Raw genomic sequence first — 21,053 nt, forward strand, 5'->3', positions numbered from 1 at the left:
CTTTTTAAAGATGGCCACTATATTTGCTTTTTGCAGTTGTCTGGGACTCCCCCAATCACCATGAATTTTCAAAGATAATGGCCAATGGCTCTGCAATCACATCAGCCAGTTCCCTCAGCATTAGATCTGTCCCCATGGACTTGTGCTTTTCTAAATAGTCCTTAACCTGTTCTTTCACTACTGAGGGCTGCTCACCTCCTCTCCATGCTGTGCTGCCCAGTGCAGCAGTGTGGGAGCTGACCACCTCTGTGAAGACCAGGCCAAAAAAGCATTGAGTACTTCAGCTTTTTCCACATCATCTATCACTAGGTTGCCTCCCCCATTCAGCAAGGGTCCCACAATTTCCCTGACCACCTTCTTGTTGCTAACATACCTGTAGAAACCTTTCTTGTTACCCTTCACATCCCTTGCTAGCTCCAACTCTAATTGTGCTTTAGCCTTCCTGATTACACCCCTGCATGCTTGAGCAATATTTTTATACTCCTGCCTAGTCATCTGTCCAAGTTTCCACTTCTTGTAAGCTGCCTTTTTGTGTTTAAGTTCTCCGAAGATTTCTGTTAAGCCAAGCTGGTCACCTGCCATATTTGCTATTCTTTCTGCACATCGGGATGGTTTGTTCCTGCGCCCTCAGTGAAGCTTCTTTAAAAAACAGTCAGCTCTCCTGGACTCCTTTCCCCCTCATATTAGCCTCCCAGGGGATTCTGCCCATCAGTTCCACGAGGGAGTCAAAGTCTGCTTTTCTGAAGTCCAGGGTCCATATTCTGCTGCTCTCCTTTCTTCCTTTTGTCAGGATCCTGAACTCGACCATTTCATGGTCACTGCTGCCCATGGTTACTGCTTCTACTTTCCCTACCAATTCTTCCCTGTTTGTGAGATGGTCAAGAGGAGCATGGCCCCTAGTTGCTTCCCCTAGCACTTGCACCAGGAAGTTGTCCCCAACACTCCCCAAAAACTTCCTGGATTGTCTGTGCATTGCTGTATTGCTCTCCCAGCAGATGTCAGGGTGATTGAAGTGCCCCATGAGAACCAGGGGCTGTGATCTGGAAACTTCTGTTAGGTGTCTGAAGAAAGCCTCATCTACCTCATCGTCCTGGTCTGGTGATCTATAGCAGACGCCACAACATCACCCTTGTTGCTCTCGCCTCTAAATTTAACCCGAAGACTCAACAGGCTTTTCCCCAGTTTCATATTGGAGCTCTGAGCAATCATACTGCTCTCTTACATACAGTACAACTCCTCCACCTTTTCTCTGCACATTTTTGTATCTGTGCAAGGGTCTACTGATCAGTGCCTCCCCCTTCCTCCCAGTGCCTCCCACCCGCCGTGGATCAGCTATTTAGCGGTGTGCAGGAGGCGCTGGAAGGGGGAGGAGCGATGGCGGGGTGCACTTGGCGGATGGGGCGGAGTGGGGTGGGAAGAAGTGGGGTGGGGCGGGGTGGGGGCTTGGGGGAAGGAATGGAGTGGGGGTAGGGCCTGGGGCCGAGCAGGGGTCAAGAACCTCTGGGGAAGGACAAAGTCCGTGCCTATGGACCTGAGGGCTACTAACAAATGTGTCCAGGTTGGAGGCCCTCTTCGTAAGCTGCATATGTGTCTCTGCGCCTTCTCCATGGGGTGTGTGAGTGCCAGCATGCTTCCTGGGGGCTGGAGGTTTGCCATAGTGTAGAGAGAGGGGAGCCATGAGTATCCTGGGCAAAAAAATTAAAAAAAAGTCAGTAAAATCTGGGCCCCCAACATGTGGCTTTAAGGGGGCCCCTCTTGGCCTGCCAGGCACTGTGCTGCTGCCCCTAGCCCAGAGGTGGGCAAACTATGGCCACATCCAGCCGGCGGGACAGTCCTGTCTGGCCCCCGAGCTCCTGGCCCAGGAGGCTAGCCCCCGGGCCCTCTCCTGCTGTCCCCCGCCCCCCGCAGCCTCAGCACACTTGCTGTGCCGCTGGTGCAATGCTCTGGGCGGCAGGGCTGTGAGCTCCTGGGGCAGCACAGCTGCAGAGCCCGGCTTGACCTGGTGCTCTGAGCTGTGTGGTGGCAGTGGCAGTGTGGCCCGGCTCCAGCCAGGCAGCACAGCTGTAGCACCGCCAGCCACCGGTGCTCCAAGCAGCGCGGTAAGGGGGCAGGGAAAAGGGCTGGTTGGATAGAGGGCAGGGGAGTTCAGGCTGGTGGTCAGGGGGCGGGGGTGTGGATAGAGGGCAGGGTGGTTGGAGGGGGAACAGGGGGTTGAATGGGGGCAGGGGTCCCGGGAGGGCAGTCAGGGGGTAGGGGGGGATGGATGGGGCGGCAGGGGGCACTCAGAGGACAGGGAGAAGGGGTGGTTGGATGTGGCAGGGGCCCTGGGGGGGAGCCAGATAGGAGGTGGGGGCTGGGCCACAACCCCCTCCCCAACCAGCCCTCCATACAATTTACGAAACCTGATGCGGACCTCAGGCCAAAAAGTTTGCCTGCCCTTGCCCTAGCCCCTCACGGAGTCCTCTTTGTGGGCATAATCTGAAAGGCCAGATTCTGAGTGCCCTGCGGGTAGGGGGAGTGTGCAGGGCCATCCCACCCTCCCTGATACACCCACCCCGCAGCAGCCAGGCTGTGGTTGTGGAGAGCAAGGGGGGAAGGTCTGGCCAGCACCTCCAGGCCCACAAGGGGGTGTCTGATTGGAGCGGGGCTGCGGCTACCATCCTGCTCTTGGTGCCTCAGGTAGTTCAGAGTGGGGTAAGCAGAGGTTAAGGCGCAGCAAAAGCGCCAAGCAGCTTGATGAAGCAGAGTCACTTCTAACCGGGCATCATGAGGCAGATGGGGTTTTAATGGAGAGGGAACTGGCTGGCTGTGCTGTGTTCTAGCCAGGCCCCTGAACAGGTTGCCATCAGAGCAGGTGTTGTCAGGACCAGCCTCCAAATGTCAGTGCGGGGCACATAGTCCCAAGACCAGTAGCCGCTGCACACTTGCAGATAGCGACTCCACAGAGAAGCCCCCACAGCCAGCTCAGAAAGCCAGCCCCATGTCAGTCACCCCGGGCCTGGCTTCCAGAGATGCAGAGTACCTACAGCCTCAGCTGGGGTCAAACTCAGCACCTCTGACAATGAGACCTCGCAACTTTGGCAAACTCCACCCACTCTCGTATGCAGCTACCGCTGACCCCATACCTGCCTACAGCCAGTCCTGGAAAGGCCTGGCAGTGCATTCAGCTGGCTTTTGGCCTGCCCTCTTCCTCAGGCATTTCATCAGACAGCTGGTGTCCAGTACATCTGAGCAGTTTTTAAACTAGCAGCACAGTAATTCCTTCCCTGCTTTCAGTGACCCCGGACAATGCCAGATCTCCAACATTGCAGAGCTGCCTTTCTTACAGCCCACCTGGGCAGGCCCTATCTCTCTCTCCATCACTTCCTTGGCTCTGGGGCCTGGATCCATGGCAGTCATTGCTGTGCACCACTGGAAGGGAAGAGACTTTGGAGGCTTCCATGAGAACTCCCCTAGAAGTCCAAGTGTCGGGCCAAATGCTAAATGTAGGCAGATGTATGCACTAACCCCAACGCAGACTCAACACCAGGCCATTATCAGAAACAACTGTAGTCACTAACATTAACCTCATCCTAACACATGAAAGGGGATCACGTATCAATGCTGATGTGGCATTAAGGTACCAATGCTTAGAACAAACAGCGCAGCGCAGTGTGAATGCCCCCATGAGACAGTTTGTGTCGGCCCTCGTCACTTTCCTGTTTGCACATTGTCCATGAACTGGCCAGGATTCCTAAAAATGTGGTGGTTGTTATGCATCATAGTTGGACAGGTAAATTATATGAACGTACATCCGCCTACAGGTTGTTTGCCAACTGTCCCCAGTTCTTTTATCAGTAGGGCCCTACCAAATTCACGGCCATGAAAAACGTGTCACAGACCGTTAAGTCTGGTCATTTGAGTGCTTTTACCCTATACTATACAGATTTCATGGGGAAGACCAACATTTCTCAAATTGGGGGTCCTGACCCCAAAGGGAATTTCATTGGGGTTGCAAGATTATTTTAACGGGGGGTCACAGTATTGCCACCCTTACTTCTGAGCTGCCTTCATTGCTGGGCAACTGGGAAGAGGTGGCTGTTGTCTAGGTGACCAGCTCTGAAGGCAGTGCCCTCCCAGCAGCAGTGTGGAAGTAAGGGTGGCAATACCATACCATGCCATTCTTACTTCTGCTCTGCTGCCTTCAGAGCTGGGCAGCCAGAGAGTGGTGGCTGCTGACTGAGGGCCCAACTTTGCAGGCAGCAGTGCAGAAGTAAAGGTGGCAATACCATACCATGCCATCCTTCTGCTCTGCTGCTGGTGGCAGTGCAGCCTTCAGAGCTGGGATCCCAGCCAACAGCTGCTGATCTCCAGCCACCCAGCTCTGAAGGCAGTGCCACTGCTAGCAGCAGTGCAGAAGTAAGGGTAGCAGTACTACAACCCCCTCCCCCCATAACCTTGTGACCCCTCCTTCACAACTCCTTTTTGGGTCATGACCCCTACAATTACAACACAATGACATTTCAGGTTTAAATAGCTGAAATAATGAAATTTATGATTTTTAAAACCCTATGACCGAGAAGTTGATCAAAATGGACCATGAATTTGGTAGAGCCATACTTATCAGCACTTGATGTGAGGAATTCCATTTGATTGGGCACTGGTCATGGGCTCTATTCTCTGATTGGATGACGTAACCTTTATAAAGAGGAGCTGTGGCAGAAAAAATCTTTTGGGGTGTTGCATGTCTCAGAGAGAGTGGAGGGAGCTCTCTACAAAGGCAGAGAGCAGGAGAAGTGCAAGATTGGGACATTTTCAGACTTTAAAGGCCTTTTCCCATCCTCTTTTGTACAAGAAAGAGCATTGGCTCAGATTTAGAAATAGCTGTGGTCCTGCCGGGCTGAGGGAGAACGGCAGATTTGTGGGCTGTCTAACAGACTGATATTTCATTTTCTTTTGTCACAATCGCATCAAGTGATTGTTGCCTCTTGGCTCCCCCATATCTCCCTGGTGATGGCTCTCCCTATGTCAGCAGCTCTTTGGTTCCCCGCTAACACTGTGCCATTGTGGCCGGTGCTATGTGTAGCGATTCCATAGGGAAGATGTCCTGAGGTACTGTCACCCCATCACTATTCAGCCTCAGTCTCTGACTGCACAGCAGGCACCTTACTCCATGTTCTGGGGCTGGATCACATGCACCAGGTCCCCAGGCAAAGGTAACTTTCCGTTACTTCTACTTCTCCAGCCCTTCACTCAGTGATGATCACTCCATTTGGTTGGCTTTTTCACTCCCTTAGGCTCTCCCTCCTGCCTCCCAACAGCCTCCTGCTCAAAGACACAAACCTGTTAGATATGGGGCAGCTGCATGAGCTACCCCAGCATGAATCATCTCATGCTTTCCTGGATACCCATATTCAGACTAATGCTCAAGGGAACAAAACACCAGTCACTTAAATATTCTTGGGGAAATGAACACAAACCAACCCAGCCAAGGGAAGATTGAGTCATGGGTCAGGTTTTGAGGAGAGCCACCATTGTTGTGATAATATCTTTGGACTGTGGTAACTCCTAGGAGCCTCAGTCATGGCCCAGGATCCTGTGATGTTAAGCATTGTACAGATCCAGCAGTTCCCATTGTGACACTCATGGCCAGATTTTCACAAGAGAGCAGCACCCAGTGCCCTAGGCTCTTCTGAACATCAGGCCATATTGGGGCCAAAATGGCCACTGGCGTCTTCTGCCTTGTAAGTGTGTGCAGACTCACCCCTGCGGCGCCTCCTGCTGGTTGTCCTCAGGAATTAGCATCCAGCCTCTGGAGCACCCTCTTCAGTCTGGTGTGTCGCCACCACTGCTGGCCCCCGTGTCCCTCCCAGGACCCTAGTGCCCCTTTAATTGGGCGCTGTCCCCTGGCAGTACCCCCACAGTTCTGGGTCTCCCCCTCCCAGGGGAACCCCCACCCACTATCCCCACTTCGCCTCAGTCTTGGCTACTGCCCAGTCTCCATCTAGCCCCCATTCACTGGGACAGACTGCAGTATAAGCCACTCATCACAGGCAAGGGGGTTCGGACCTGCTGCCTCTGCCTCCCCATGGGCTGCCCTGTTGCAACCCTGCACCTATTCAGCCTACAGTCAGGCCTGCAGCCTGGGGCTTTCCAGGCCCAAGCTCCCAGCTCTTCTGGCTTTTCCCCAGCCCTGCTCCCAATCTAGATGTCTTGCTTAGGTCCCTGCAGCCAGGCCCTTCTCCCTCTACAACCAGAGGGAGACTTACTGGGCTTCTGGCTCACAGCCTCCTATAGGGGCCAGCTGGGCCTGATTGGGGCATGGCCTCAGCTGAACCTACTTTCCCCCAATCAGCCCAGGCTTCTTGCCCCAGTCACAGCCCCTCTCCTGGGCTGTTTCAAGCCCCGCAGGGCAGGAGCGGGTAACCACCCTTCTACATGCCCATTTAGTCATTAGCTAACCCGGTCATGAGTAAGCTTTCCTGCCCTCTGCCTGGCTCTCTACCTGACAAGCCAGGGGACATAATGGGAGGGAAGGGAGGCGAAGAACCATGTAGCAACAGTTAGCGTGGCTGTTCTGGATGTGGTGTGAATGCTCCTTCTGGCAGAGAGATGGTGTGAGTGCCTCTAGCCCTGTCACTGGCACATGATGCTGTGTGTATTTCTGTGTTTTAATTTCTAGCTTTCTGCTCACCACATCTTGTCACTTTTTCCCAACTGCCTTTCTTTTCTCTATCTTCCTTTTCCTTCTTCCTGTCCACGTGTCCATCCCTCCCTCTTTCCCCCTTCCCTGCCCCATAGACATGACCGACTTTGAGAACAATAATGGTAACCGTAGCCTGGCAGAACTGAGTCAACGCCCTGACAATCTCTCCACAGTGACCAATGCCTTAGTGGGGATGAGCCCATCCTCCTCGCTGTCAGCCTTGTCCAGCCGAGCTGCCTCTGTCTCCAGCCTCCACGAACGCATCATGTTTGCTCCAGGCAGTGAAGAGGCCATTGAGAGGCTGAAGGTAAGAGCCTGACGATGCTGACATCATGCTGTATTGAGATTAGCGGAAGATGAAACACACTTGATCTGGCAACATCCATTTTATATCCCCATGGTGGCATTTGAACCTGCGGATAACAACTGTAACAGCCCATGCTCTGCTATTATTATTTGTGCACCTCCTAGATTATCTCCTGCAGCCTCCTGCTTCTTATGAAGTAATGAAATCAATTGAGAACAGCAGGTACTTTGTCAGGGACACTTTGTGGAGTCCATGCCCCCAAGATGACCTTTTGGAGATTTCCCCACAGGTTTAGAAAGCCTCCAGAAGCTCAGTTCTTCTTCGAGTGCTTGTACATGCCATTCCGAGTTAGGTGTGTGCACACACTGAGCATCACTGTTGGAATTTTTTCCCTAGTGGTATCCGTTGGGCTGGCTCTGGCGCTCCGTGGTGCTGCGCGCTCATAGTGCCAGTATAAGGGGCCGTGCTGAGCCCGCGTCCCTCAGTTCCTTCTTACTGCCCATGACTGCTGTTGGAACTCTCCTCTTTGTCTTGGCAAAGTTTTTCATAGTGTTTTTTTGCATAGTTTTTATTGTAAATAGTTGTTAGTTAAGTAGTTCATGTAGTTTTAGTAAGTTTAGTATAGGAATTAGGACACCTCTCCTTGTCTGGAGAGGTGTTCCTCCTTCTGGGTGCTGGGGCATGCCTTAGTCTCCAGGGTTTAAGCCTGGCCCCACCTGTGGGAAGCCTGTGCCCAACAGCAACCCTCTCTTGAGCTCTCTCAAGTGTTTGGGATTGTGAGAAGGATACAGAAAAGGTCGCTGCCAGATTTGTCGCGAGTTTAATCCCACACACTCAAAAAGTCTGGGGAGCGAGACTGAAAGTCCTCCTGATGGAGGCAGTATTGAGACCCGCCTCGGAGCTGGCGCTTGACTCAGCACTGAGCGCATCAACTTTGGAGTGCAGTGCACCTCTCGCTGCTAGGAGCTTGCAGCATTGCTCCTCATCCCCAGTGCCCAAGAAGAAGCATTGCAGGCACGATGAGAAGAGCTGTTCTTCCGCACCAAAGGGAGACAGAAGGGCAGACAAGTCAAGATCTGCAGACAGGGATAGGGCAAGACCTGCACCGCATCACTCCCACTTTCTGGCACCGTAGCAGCTGCTGACACTGTCACCTGCGCCAGCACCACAAACCCCATGAAGGGAGGTGCAACCCCCTTCCCACTAGCATACAGATTAGGAGGCTTACGCAATGGCTAGCGACTTGCTAACTCTGCCGGTACCGGGTTCACCAGGGGCACAAGAAGCGGCATTGCAGGCACCGCTTGCCAGCTCTGAAGCATCGACCAGCTTCAGGTCGGTACTGAGGCCGCTTTCTAGGGGAGAGCCTCCCCTAATCACCTCTCCTGAGGCATCGCCACAGCCTTGTTTCCCAGCTCTGGGAGGATTGGCACCGCCTTGGTCCCCATGCTCCTCCTCCTCCTCTTCCCCTTTGGAATCAGACTCTGGTTCCGGCTCCTCACCTCGCTGCCACTGCCGAGGCCACACCCATTGCCCATCGGCATTGTCGGGAGCTCTGAAAGCCATGATGCCCTAGAACACTTGGCCCATGGGGTCCGGCACTGGTACAGTGGCCTTTTTGGAACCTGTGGGGGTTTTCCCTGGATCACGGCACTAGCTGTAGACACTCCTACTCAGTATACTCTGAGAGTAGGATGCCACTGGTACCACATCGGCGCCTGTCAATGGTATCGATAGTGGGACTGGCCTGAGCTCTGCACTTGGCACCAAATCTGGAGCACATCCCAGTACCAAAGCCAGTATCAAGGCTGGTACTGATGAGCGCAAGCAGGCTTCCCAAGGGGAGGATATAGTGGAGGCTATGGCAGTGCATGCCTCCTCTTTGTCTTCACCTGATGATAAACTAATGGTGAAGGGGACATCCCTGCTTCAGGATAATCTGAGGACCCCCCAGGACTTATTAATCGGGTGGCATCCAATCTGGGTCTGCAGGCAGAAGTTGCCAAGGAGCCTTCTGACAGCTTCTTGGACAATTTATCAGCAGCGATTTTGTGCAAAGGTTGCTCTCCTCCTACATGAGGCCATTATGGGACCTATTAAGACTCTCTGGCAGAACCCAGCCTCCTACTGCTAAGAGAATGGAGTGGAAGTACTTTGTGCTAGTCAAGGGTTGTGAGGTTTTTATTTTTTCACCCTCCACCCCCGGATCACTTGTTGTGGTGGCTGCCAACAAGAGGGACTGTCAGGGCCAGCCAGGGTCTGCACTGAAAATGAAGGAACCCCTGAAGCTCGACCTACTGGACAGGAAAGCCAACTCCACCGGGGGGGGCTTCAACTTCGCATAGCAAACCAGCAGGCACTGCTGGGCCACTATGACTTTAACATGTGGGAAGCAATGAACAAGTTCAAAAACAGACTTCTCCATGACAGCCAGCAGGAGTTCTCCACCCTTGTGGAGGAGGGCAAGATGGGGTCCTCTCTGCAGGCAGCACTGGATGCCATGGACTCTGCGGCTACATCTATGGCCACAGCAGTTACCATGCACAGGATCTCATGGTTACATGATGCCTGCAGGAAGTACAGCAGACCTTGCAAGACCTGCCTTTTGAGGGGCCATCGCTCTTTTCAGAGCAAACTGATGCCAGACTGCATGGCCTAAAAGATTGTAGGGTGACTCTGAAATCCCTGGGCCTGCATTCTCCAGCACAACCCAGGAGACCGTATAGGCCTCAGCATTATGGGCTAGCCAGGCATGATCAGCGGAGAAAGAGGAATAAGGGGTTTGGGCGCAGGCCACCTCCGCCATCTTCTTCCTTCAGAGGACCCTCTCAGAAAGCCCCATGTCACGTGGTATTCTCAAAATACTCGTTTTGATGAATTGATCGAGGACAGCCTGTCAATTCCTACTCAGGATCCAGTCACCCCTCTCTTTTCTGAGGGCCTGGGAGTGGTTCACTTTCAGCTGCTGGGTTTTGAGCACAACAGAGTTTTGTTAGAACCTTCACTTTATTTCTACCCCATCTTCCCACTCACCTTCACCGTTCCCTTCAGGGACCCTTCTCATGTTGTTCTGCTAGAGCAGGAGGTGCAGTTTCTCCTTTGGTTGGGAGCTGTAGAGGTGGTTCCACTGCCGTGAAGGGGGAAAGGATTCAGTTCCTGGTATTTTATGGTACCCAAGGCCAAGGGAGGACTCAGACCCATTGTAGATGTGTCAACTCTCAACCACTATCTCAGGAAGCTGAAGTTCCACATGGTCTCCTTGGCATCCATCATTCTGTCACTGGAACCAGGGGATTGGTATGCCACCCTCAATTTAAAAGACTCCTACGTCCACATCTCGATTTTCCATGGCCACAGAAGATTTCTGAGGTTTGTGGTGAACCAGGATCATTATCAATTCATGGCCTTGCCTTTTGGTCTCTAGGCCACCCCGTGAGTCTTCACCAAGTGCATGGCAGTTGTGACAGCATTTCTGAGGAAAAGAGGTGTCCATGTGTTCCCATTTATCGACGACTGGCTCATCAAGGACTGGTCTCAAGCACAAGTTGAGTCTGACATCGACCTAATACAGTCGATCTGCCAAGTGTTGGGTTGTCTCATTAATGTGCAGAAGTCAACCCTGACAACTATCCAGAGAATAGAGTTCATCGGGGCTGTGCTCAACTCCCCACTGGCAAGAGCCCTCCTCCTGGAGGAATGTTTTCAGGCAATTTCAATGCTAATTCATTCCCTGCAATCACAACCGATCACAACCATCTGGCTTTGCTTGAGCCTCCTCAGACACTTTGTGCACTTATGTAGCGCGACACGTGAGGCTGAGACTCAGACCTCTCCAAGCCTGGCTGGCCATGGTGTACTGCCTTCCGAGGCACCACTTGAACAGGGCAATCCCGGTGCCACCCCCCATCCTCCGCTCCTTGACATGGTGGTCGGATCACCGGACGGTCTGCTTTCCAATGCCTTGGCTCTGGGCTGGGGAGCCCACCTGGGACACCTTAGGACTCAAGGTCTGTGATCCAGGGAGGAACTTTCTCTCCATATCAGCATCAAGTTGCTCAGGGCAGTCTGGCTTGCTTTCCAAGCGTTCTTGCCCCACATTATGACCTTGACAGCATCAGTTCTCATGGACAATACATCAGCCATGTATTACATCAACAAGCAGGGTGGGGCTCGTTCTTCCTCCCATGTCAAGAGGCAGCTGATCTATGGGAATTTTGTATCGCCCACACCATCGAGCTCAAAGTTTTATATCTGCCAGGGGTTCAAAACCATATCGTGGATCACCTCAGCAAGTCCTTCTCCACTCACCATGAGTGGTCACTGCACCCAGATGTCACAATGGATATCTTCCGCAAATGGGGGTTTCCCCACATAGACCTATTTGCCACCCACATGAACAGGAAGTGCCAGCAGTTCTGCTCCCTGAGAGGTCACAGTCCTGGGTCAATCACAGATGCTTTTCTGCTGCCCTGGTCATCTCATCTGCTCTACGCCTTTCCACCCATCTCGCTGATCTACAGGGTGCTGACAAAGATCAAGCGGGACCAAGCTCGAGTCATACTGATAGCTCCAGCGTGGCTGTAGCGGTGTGGTTAACCTGCTTCTGCCCTGAGCGGTTTAAAACAGCCCTGGGAGAGGGCTGTGGCAGGGGAAAAGCTGGGCTGATTGGGAAATCAGCCACAGCTGTAGTCAGTGCAATCAGAGCCCAGCCGGCCCTTATAAGAGGGAAGTGGGCCAGAAGGACAAAGGAGACTCTCTCTTTGGCTCTAGAGAGAGAAGGACCTGGCTGCCTGGGAAGCTGAGGAGGGTACCTAGGGTGGAGCAGTGCTGGGGAAGGGCAGAGGGAGCTGGGAAACTTCAGCCTAGCAAAGCCCCAGGCTGCAGGCCAAGTTAAGGGCCCACAAAAGGGTACTAGGGCTGCAGAGGGGCAGCCCAGATATAGGCAGAGGCAGCTGGTCCGACCCCCTTGCCGATGATGAGTGGTTTACAGACTGCAGTCTGCCCCAGGGAGCAGGGGCTAGTTGATGACTGGCAGTAGCCACGGAGGCAAGGTGGGGATAGAGGGTTGGGGTTTCCCCTGGTTGGGGAGACCCAGCTTGTGGGTTACTGCGGGAGCAGAACCCTGACATAGAAGGGCACCTGGGTCCGAGAGGGACATGGGGGCCAGCGGCAGGTGAGACGCCAGCCCGCAGAGGGCGCTCCGGGCTGGAAAGAGCTAATTCCATGGACGACCAGCAGGAGGCGCCATGCCGATGAGTCGTCGCCCTGCCACAGTGGCCCAGACAACACTGTTACACCATGCTTCTCCATCTTTCCTGGGAGACACTGATCGAGCTTCCACTTCATCTGGACTTAATCTCGCAAGACCATGGACATTTGCTTCACCCAAACCTCAGCTCTTTGCACCTGAGGACCTGGAATCTTTATGGCTAAATCCTGATGAACTGGCTTGTTCGGAGCAGATCCATAAAGTTCTCCTGGGCAGTAGGAAGCCATCCACAAGGGCAATGTACTAGTTGAAGTGGAAGTGTTTCTCCCTCTGATCTTCTGAATGGGGAGTCCCACTAATGCAATCTATGTTGCAACTCATCATTGACTACCTTCTGTCCCTGAAAGAGCAGGGGCTGGCCCTCTCCTTGATTAAGGTCCACCTGGCGCCATCTCAGCATTCCATTCAAAGATCAACAACAAGCCGGTATTCTCCTATGAGGAGATGATCTGTTTCCTCAGAGGTCCAGAGAGGGTATTCCCGCAGATGAGGAAGCCAATCGTGTCATGGGATTTGAACCTGGTTCTCTCCAGATTGACAGGGCCACCCTTCGAGCCACTAGTGACATGCTTGTTGCTTCACCTGTCATGGAAGGTAGCCTTTCTAGTGGCAATTATTTCGGCCAGGAGGGTATCAAAGCCCCCATGCACTATCTTCTTTAAGGACAAGGTGCAACTATGGCCTCACCCAAGATTCTTGCAAAAGGTGGTGTCTCAGTTCCACTGCAACCAAACTACTTTTCTGCCTGCCTTTTATCCAAAGCCTCATACATATAGGGAGGAACAATGCCTGCACTCTTTGGGTGTTAGACGGGCTCTGGTGTTTTATACGCAGAGGACAAAACCGTTCCCCAGGTCACTGCGGCTCTTCATAGCGATAGCTGAAAGAATGAAGGAGCTCCCCATCCCCACTCAGAGGATTTCATCTTGGATTGCATCATGTATCCAAACTTGTTATGATCTCGCAGGCATTCCTCCTCCACCGAATCTCACTGCTCACTCCAGGAGGTTCCAGGCCAATTCCGCGGCCTTTCTAGTGCAGGTTCCCATTCTGGATATCTGTAAGGCAGCAACCTGGTCTTCAGTGCACACGTTCTCATTGCACTATGCCCTCACCCAGCAGGCCAGAGACGATGCACGCTTTCGCCAAGTGGTGTTCCAGTCCTTGAACTCCGAGTCCACCTCCGATGCAACTGCTTGTGAGTCACTTAACTTGGACTGGACATGTGCAAGCAAGACCCACCCACCGTCCCTGCTCTCAGAGTGGTCAGTAAGAAGAAACTGAGGGACGCAGGCTCGGCAGAGCTCAGCAGGGCCCCTTGTACCAGTGCTATGAGCTTGTGGCACCAGGGGGCACTGGAGCCAGCTCGATGGATACCACTAAGGGAAAAAATTCTGACAGCGATGCTCAGGGTGCACACACACCTAACTCGAAATGGACATGTGCAACCCCCCATCTCGAAGAACAACAGTCACACAAAGGTTAGTAACTGTCTTTTTCTAGGCCAAAAGTTTCAAAAGCAACCCATGATTTTCATTGCCCAATTTTGGACCTCTTACAGTGAAATTTGAATTTAGAGATTTTCAGAGGGAATGTGCTTAATGTTGTCTAAAAATCAGGCTCCTCTAAAGTGTTGCAACTCAAAATCAAGGCACCCAAAATCAGTGGGCGCTTCTGAAAATCTTGGCCTGAGGTTTTATGTACGTATTTTATTCACTACTCTGCTGGAAGGCTAAAAAGACCATCTTGAGTCTAGCGATGCACTCCCAAAAGGTGAGAGGTTGCACTTCCCCCTCATGGCTCGGTAGTGACAGGTAGCTAACAAACTCACTATTGGGAGAGCTTTGCTGAAGCCATCACTGATGCTGGTTTACCAGTAGAGCCATCAGGCCACAGTGTGGGCCCAGTCCTGCCCAGCGCTGAATGGCAGGCCCGAGGGTCATCTGCTTTCTTAACATGTTGTCTTCAAACACTGTGACTGGTGTAAGGGTTTGTTGAAAAACCTCTTATCCTGCCTTTTCCCTGAGGGGTGCTTTACATTGAAACCAGCCTGGAACTGGGATTCACATTCTGCAGCCAGGAAACAGAGCTGTCTCATTTGTGTCCGTTATGCAAGATCATTGTGTGGTGTGACTTAATAAATGCCGCTGTGACTGTGACTTCCGTAGAACAGAGATTCCGGAGCAAAGCCTAAAAGAGCATTTGCAGTTCTGTTACCAAAGGTGACAGCAGTCACAAAATACTAACATTTAAACTCTGCTCGCCAGGAAACAGAGAAGATCATTGCTGAGCTGAACGAGACCTGGGAAGAAAAGTTGCGGAGGACAGAAGCAATCCGCATGGAGAGGTGAGTGTACAGTAGTGATGTCTGCAAGACCCATTCACTCAGTGTCCAGTTCACTTTATGTCACCTTTGTACCTTCCCTCCATGGGGGTTTCCTGGAGTCAGTTCATCTGCCTGTGCTGGTTGTAGTGACGTCAGCAGCCAGGAAGAGCCAGGATACTGAGACCATCGGGCCATGCCCCAGTTTTGTCAAAAGCATGGCTGGCACTCCTCCTCTACTGATGACTCCTGTAGGGGGCTTTGCATAGACCCAGCTATGCTGACACAACACATGCCTGTGACGTGTTAGGTCAGAGACCCCATTGGGACTGTCACCTGATGTGCTGAGATTACCTCTGAGCCTGTTTTCCCTGCCAGCTTGGGACTCCAGAACCCTGCCTTGTTGAGGTAGACATACTAGTCTGCTGCAACACAGACCCAGGTCTGGTCCATGCCCCCAAAGCTGCAGACTTTAACCAAAAACTGCTGAGCAGGTCACCTGTCTCCAGCACCCAGACACCCAGTTACTCTGTCTGAAGCTTATACAGGGTAAACTCATAAATTGTCCACCCTCTATAACACTGATAGAGAGAGATGCACAGCTGTTTGCTCCCCCAGGTATTAATCACTTACTCTGGGTTAATTAATAAACAAAAGTGATTTTATTTAGTATAAAAAGTAGTATTTAAGTGGTTTCAAGTAATGACAGACAGAATAAAGTAAGTCACCAAGCAAAAACACGCAAGCCTAATACATTCAGAGACTGATACAGGTAAAATCTCACCCTCAGAGATGCTCCAATAAGCTTCTTTCACAGATTAGACTCCTTCCTAGTCTGGGTCCAATCCCTTCCCCTGGTACAGTCCTTGTTAGTTTCAGCAGACATCTTAGGTGGAAACTAGGGGTTTTCTCATGACTGGCAGCCCCCTTTGTTCTGTTCCTCCCCCTTTTATAGCTTTGGCACAAGATGGGAACCTTTTGTTTCTCTGGGTCCCCACCCCTCCTCCTAAATGGAAAAGCACCAGGTTTAAGATGGATTCCAGCATCATGTGACATGGTCACATGTCCTCTGAAACCCCAGCCTCCATTCTTCCTGGGCTGGCCCACACATGCACAGGAAGGTTTGCAAGTAAACAGACCATTTACAACCAATTGTCCTAGTCAATGGGAGCAATCAAGCTTCCAAACCACCATTAATGGCTCACACTTCACATAATTACAATAGGACCTCAGAGTTACACTTCATAGTCCTAGTTTCAGATACAAGAATGATACATTCATACAAATAGGATGAACACACTCAGTAGATTATAAGCTTTGTAATGATATCTTACAAGAGACCTTTTGCATAAAGCATATTCCAGTTATATTATATTCACACTCATAAGCATATTTCCATAAAACATTATGAAGTGCAACGTCACAATGCCCACAGCCCCTTTTCCAGAGGCAGTCAGGGGTGAGGGGACAGGTACATTTTAGAAGTGAATGAGATGAGAGAAAGAGAAGATAAAGTCCCCGTACAACCATTTCAATACAGTGATCAACCCTCCAAAAGGAAGAGGTGGATGGTCCTGTTGGTAAGGCACCAAATCAGTCTACAAGCTTTCTTCATGACCTCCTACAAGTTATTTAATCTCTCTCTGCCTTGATTTCCCCCATCTGTAACACGGAGCTAATAGTACTATCCTGCTTCACAGCTGAGTCTTACTTCATTAATGTTTATAAGGTGCTTTCAGATCCTCAAATAGCTGGTACTAACTAAATATTATAAATGGAATGTCTGCCTTAATTTAGAGGGCTTCAAGGAACTGGCATTACTGAAATCATTAATATTCTTTATTGATTTAATTGTTTAATTGAACTCTCATAATGGGGGTCATTTTCCTAAGCACTATACAAATATCTAGCAAAGCCCATAGCTAGTCTGTGTAAACACATGTTCCTCTCATGCTTACTCTCCTTCACCTTCACCCTCCTCCTTCCGTTGGTTTGTGTCATGCACTAGATTCACCTTGTTTCCAGTTGGACTGTGAGCGCTTCGAGGCAGGGTCTATGTCTGTGCAGCCCTTAGCACAGTGGGATCCTGATCTCAGTTGGCTTCTCTAGGGGCTGCTTTGATGCAAAAAACTAACAACACAGGCTGTTTTGACAGACTTTTGCTTTTGCTGTTGCTCAGGGAAGCTTTGCTGGCAGAAATGGGCGTCGCCATGAGAGAAGATGGAGGCACACTGGGTGTGTTCTCTCCTAAAAAGGTAGGTAGGATTCCTTTAATCTCTTCCACCAGGCCAATCAGATCCTTCTAAAAATATACCTACTGCCCAGCAGCAGCACTTGGAAAATACCTCCCTGCTAAATTCCTATTAGTCCAGCTCATTTCTGAATTGCTCCGAGACGTGTGAACTGCCCCCTCTAGCTCAGTTGACTCTGAAATATAAAAATTACACTTTAAACATCAACCCTGTTCACTGTTTCACTGCTGATTGTTTTAATAGAAACATCCAGCTGATTTTCCCTTCCCGGTCCCAAAATGCCTGCCACACTTCTCCAGATGGAGAATTTACTGTCAAAATAAAATAACCTGGGGTTCCTGGAATGATTGATTGTATGATTTTTTTTTCGATGCAGCTTATTAAAAACCTCAATTTTCCAGTGTAAATGAAGTAGCCTCTGAATTAGCTGTCTGGCACACCAGGCTGATGTAAAATCCAGGGATTCCTTGGTGCAGGATTTGAGTCCAGTTTGTCATGGAGTATGCAAGGCCTTAATCGTGGATTTAAGATGCTGAATTATTATTAATGCCGTAGAAGTGTCCCAAAGTGTGCCAGGCATTCTAGGAAACCTCTGTTCCTGCCCCCAATCGCTTGCATACTCAAGAGCTGTGGTTGGGCACTATATATTATACATTATTGTTGTTATTAGGGCTGTCAAATGATTAAAAAACTTAATCGCAATTAATTGTGCGATTAAAAAATTAATCATGATTAATTGCGCTGTTAAACAATAATAGAATACTATTTAAATATTTTAGGATTTTTTTTACATTTTCAAATATATTGATTTCAGTTACAACACAGAATACAAAGTGTACAGTGCTCACATTATATTTATTTTTTATTACAAATACTTGCACTGTAAAAAACAAAAGTAATTGTATTTTTCAATTCCGCCACTACAAGTACTGTAGTGCAATCTCTTTATCATGAAAGTTGTACAAATATAGAATTATGTACAAAAAATAACTGCATTCAAAAATAAACCAATGTAAAACTTTAGCGCCTACAAATACACTCAGTCCTGCTTCTTGTTCAGCCAATCGCACAGACAAACAAGTTTGTTTACATTTGCAGGAGATAATGCTGCCCGCTTCTTGTTTACAATGTCATCTGAAATTGAGAACAGGCATTTGCATGGGATTGTTGTAGCCGGTGTCGCAAGAGATTTACATGCCTGATGCGCTAACAATTCATATGTCCCTTCATGCTTCAACCAGGGTCGGGGGCAGAGTGGGGGCCCGACAGGCAGCTCTGGCAGGTGGATGAGATGTTTCTTATAGGGTCTCTTCTCAAGTTCTAGAGGACACCCACTTTTCCTGTGTACTAACGCTGTGCCCACCCAGCTGTGGCTGGCATGGGGTGAGACAGGAAAGAGGCTCCCCTCGAAATTACAACATAACGGTTCTGTAGAATCGGTGGGGAAAGGAGAGGTGGGAGGTCAGAGATGAAGGATGAGTTAGGACACTAACCTGGGATGCAGGAAACCCGGTTCAATTTCATGCTCCATCAGATCACCTGTGTGACCATGGGCAAGTAGCTCATTTAGGCTCAGTTGCCATGTCTAAAATGGGGGAGCAGCACTTCCCTACTGTGATGTTTCCCTCTGGTGTTATCCGGACCAGTGATCTGCTAGGTCACTCCAGTCCTCGACTCTGGGAGCCAGCCTTACCCTGCTCTGCTGTGAGAACCCCCACTCCTGGGCTGTTCACACACAGCCTCTGGCATGTAAGCTGCTCCTTGGATTGTGCAGCCGAATGACACTAGCCAATATCTCTGGTCCCAGACACAACCCTAGGAACCTCCGTCTTGCAGTGGCCAGTTTTGCCTGCTGGACTCTGCAAGCTTATATGAGTTCGTCAGTTTCACAAAGAAATTGATATGTACCAGGCTTGTTATCCCAAGGGGAGTCTCTGACATGCTTTAAACCAAATTAACTGCTTCAAGTAGAATAAACAAACAGATTTATTAACTACAAAGATAAATTTTAAGTAGTTATAAGTCAAAGCATAACAAGTCAGATTTGGTCAAATGAAATAAAAGCAAAATGCATCCTAAACTGATCTTAACACTTTCAATGCCCTTACAAACTTAGATGCTTCTCACCACAGGCTGGCTGGTTGCTCTTCAGCCAGGCTCTCCCCTTTGATCAGCGCTTCAGTTGCTTGGTGGTGATGTCTGTAGATGGAGGTGGAAGAGAGAGGAAGAGCATGGCAAACGTCTCTCCCTTTATCATGTCCTTTCTTCCCGCTTGGCTTTGCCCCCCCCCCCCCCCCTTCAGAGTCAGGTGAACATTACCTCATCGCAATGCCAAACTAACCAAAGGGCAGGGGGGGGTGACTCACTCGAGAGTCCAACAGATCCTTTGTTGTTGCGTAGGCCAGTGTCCTTTGTTCCTGTGAGGCTGGGCTGGGTTTGTCCCATACATGCCCTGATGAAGTGTGAACTGCCCCTCTGATCCTGGAGGGTTTTTGCCTGGACTTGTTTTAAGCCATGAGGACACATTTTCAGCCTCATAACTATATACATGAAATTACAACCTATAACATTACCATAACAACAATGCTCAGTGGAGGGATAGCTCAGTGGTTTGAACATTGGCCTGCTAAACCCAGGGTTGTGAGTTCAATCCTTGATGGGGCCATTTATGGATCTGGGGCAAAAATCTGTCAGGGGATTGGTCCTGCTTTGAGCAGGGGGTTAGACTAGATGACCTCCTGAGGTCCCTTCCAACCCCAGTATACTGTGATTCTCTATGATCATGAGCCTTCCTAAGACACCTGACATGACAAACTTCATATTAGATACCACACAAGCATATTGTAAGGATGAACATGTGGGTGCTGGGTATTCCTCCGAGGTACAGAGTGTCACATCTATCTCCTGCAGTGTTTGGAGGGTAAATACATTAGAAATGGTGGAGTGCTTAGGTGCTATAATAAAGGGGCCATATAAGTACCATTAGATACCCAGAAAACAGGTGTCTAATTTAACACTTAACTAGATGGGTAAAGAGAGAAAGCAAGGCCTTTTACAAAAATGGATCCCTATAACAAAGCACTTAACTCCATATTTGGGCATCTGGATAAATCAGAAAGTGCTGTGCACCTCGCAACTCCTGTTGAGTTGTGGGGTAGTTAATCAGAGCTCAGAACTCTGAAAATCAAGCCACTTATTCAGATGCCCAATACAGCATGAGGAGATGAATTTTATGTAGGCGTTACAGAGATTCTTGTCCACAGACACTTGTGCAATATCCTAACAAAAACCACCTTAGCAGTCCTCCCCAAGTTAGACCTGATGTCCCAGGGCGAAGCCAAAGCTGCAAGGGTTAGCTTAACACAGGCTGCAAAGCAGGAAGATCTAGATGAGAAAGTGAGAGGAAGAAGTGGAAGAAGCCAGCTCAGTGAGGGGGAGGAGGAAAGAAGCAACCTCATCATCTGTTGCGACCAGGCTTTAGTAGATTGGGTGGAGGATGCAGAAGAGACATTTTGGCTACTCCCAATTGTCAGATAGACCTAGGCTCTGGCTACATTTGCAGATGTAGATGCTGGGAGTTAAACCAGCCCTTGGAGACAGCTGCAGAGAGAGCACTACAGTGTGTTCACACTGTCAGGTGCAAGCACAGGGGCATGGCCACATTAGCAGCTCTTGCAATGCCACAGAGAGCAGTGCATTGTGGTAGCTATCCCAGTGTGCAGGTGACTGCAGTGTGCTTTTCAAATGGGGGCGTGGAATGTGACAGAGTTTGTGTTGTGGGTATGTGGGGGGAGAGACAGTGTGTTTTGGGGGGCAGTGTGTCAGCATGCTGTCTTGCAAATTCAGACAGTGGCAGGGGGAAACCCTGACATCAGCCCACCTCTCTCTCACACACAAGCACAAACACCTGCCTCTGCAGCAGCAGCATTCCACAGTAATGGTTTGCTTTGTGTCCCGGAGCAGATAAGCATGCCGGCTGTCAGAAATGGAGCTTTGAAAGGGGATAGCCACATGCCTGCAGCCAAGTTCAAAACAATGACCAAAGTGGCCACTTGACTTCAAGGGATTATGGGACATTTCTCGCGGCCAATCACAGTGCAATAATACAACACGTCGTCCACACTGACACCCCGGTGTTTCAGCCAGGGCGCAGCTAGCTCTATGCTTTTCATGGAGGTGGATTACCAGGGGCGCTCCAGCTGCGGGGTCCAGGCGCT

The 21,053-nt window shown here is 50.3% G+C and overlaps 1 protein-coding gene across 21 annotated transcripts in view; it reads left to right on the forward strand.

Annotated features, from left to right (window-relative positions):
• Window positions 1-21,053, forward strand: part of KIF1A (kinesin family member 1A) — a 184,794-nt gene that overhangs the window by 88,708 nt on the left and 75,033 nt on the right. For 11 of the 21 annotated variants that reach the window (XM_039488160.1, XM_039488167.1, XM_039488169.1 and 8 more), the window contains 3 exons: window positions 6,781-6,992; window positions 14,529-14,608; window positions 16,764-16,839. In XM_039488160.1, the coding sequence (XP_039344094.1) occupies window positions 6,781-6,992; window positions 14,529-14,608; window positions 16,764-16,839 (368 nt within the window). The remainder of the gene's footprint in view (window positions 1-6,780; window positions 6,993-14,528; window positions 14,609-16,763; window positions 16,840-21,053) is intronic. The other 10 variants (XM_039488162.1, XM_039488164.1, XM_039488172.1 and 7 more) reach the window with 1 other exon arrangement.

Source organism: Mauremys reevesii, linkage group 9 (assembly GCF_016161935.1).
Source record: "Mauremys reevesii isolate NIE-2019 linkage group 9, ASM1616193v1, whole genome shotgun sequence".
Lineage (NCBI taxonomy): Eukaryota > Metazoa > Chordata > Testudines > Geoemydidae > Mauremys > Mauremys reevesii.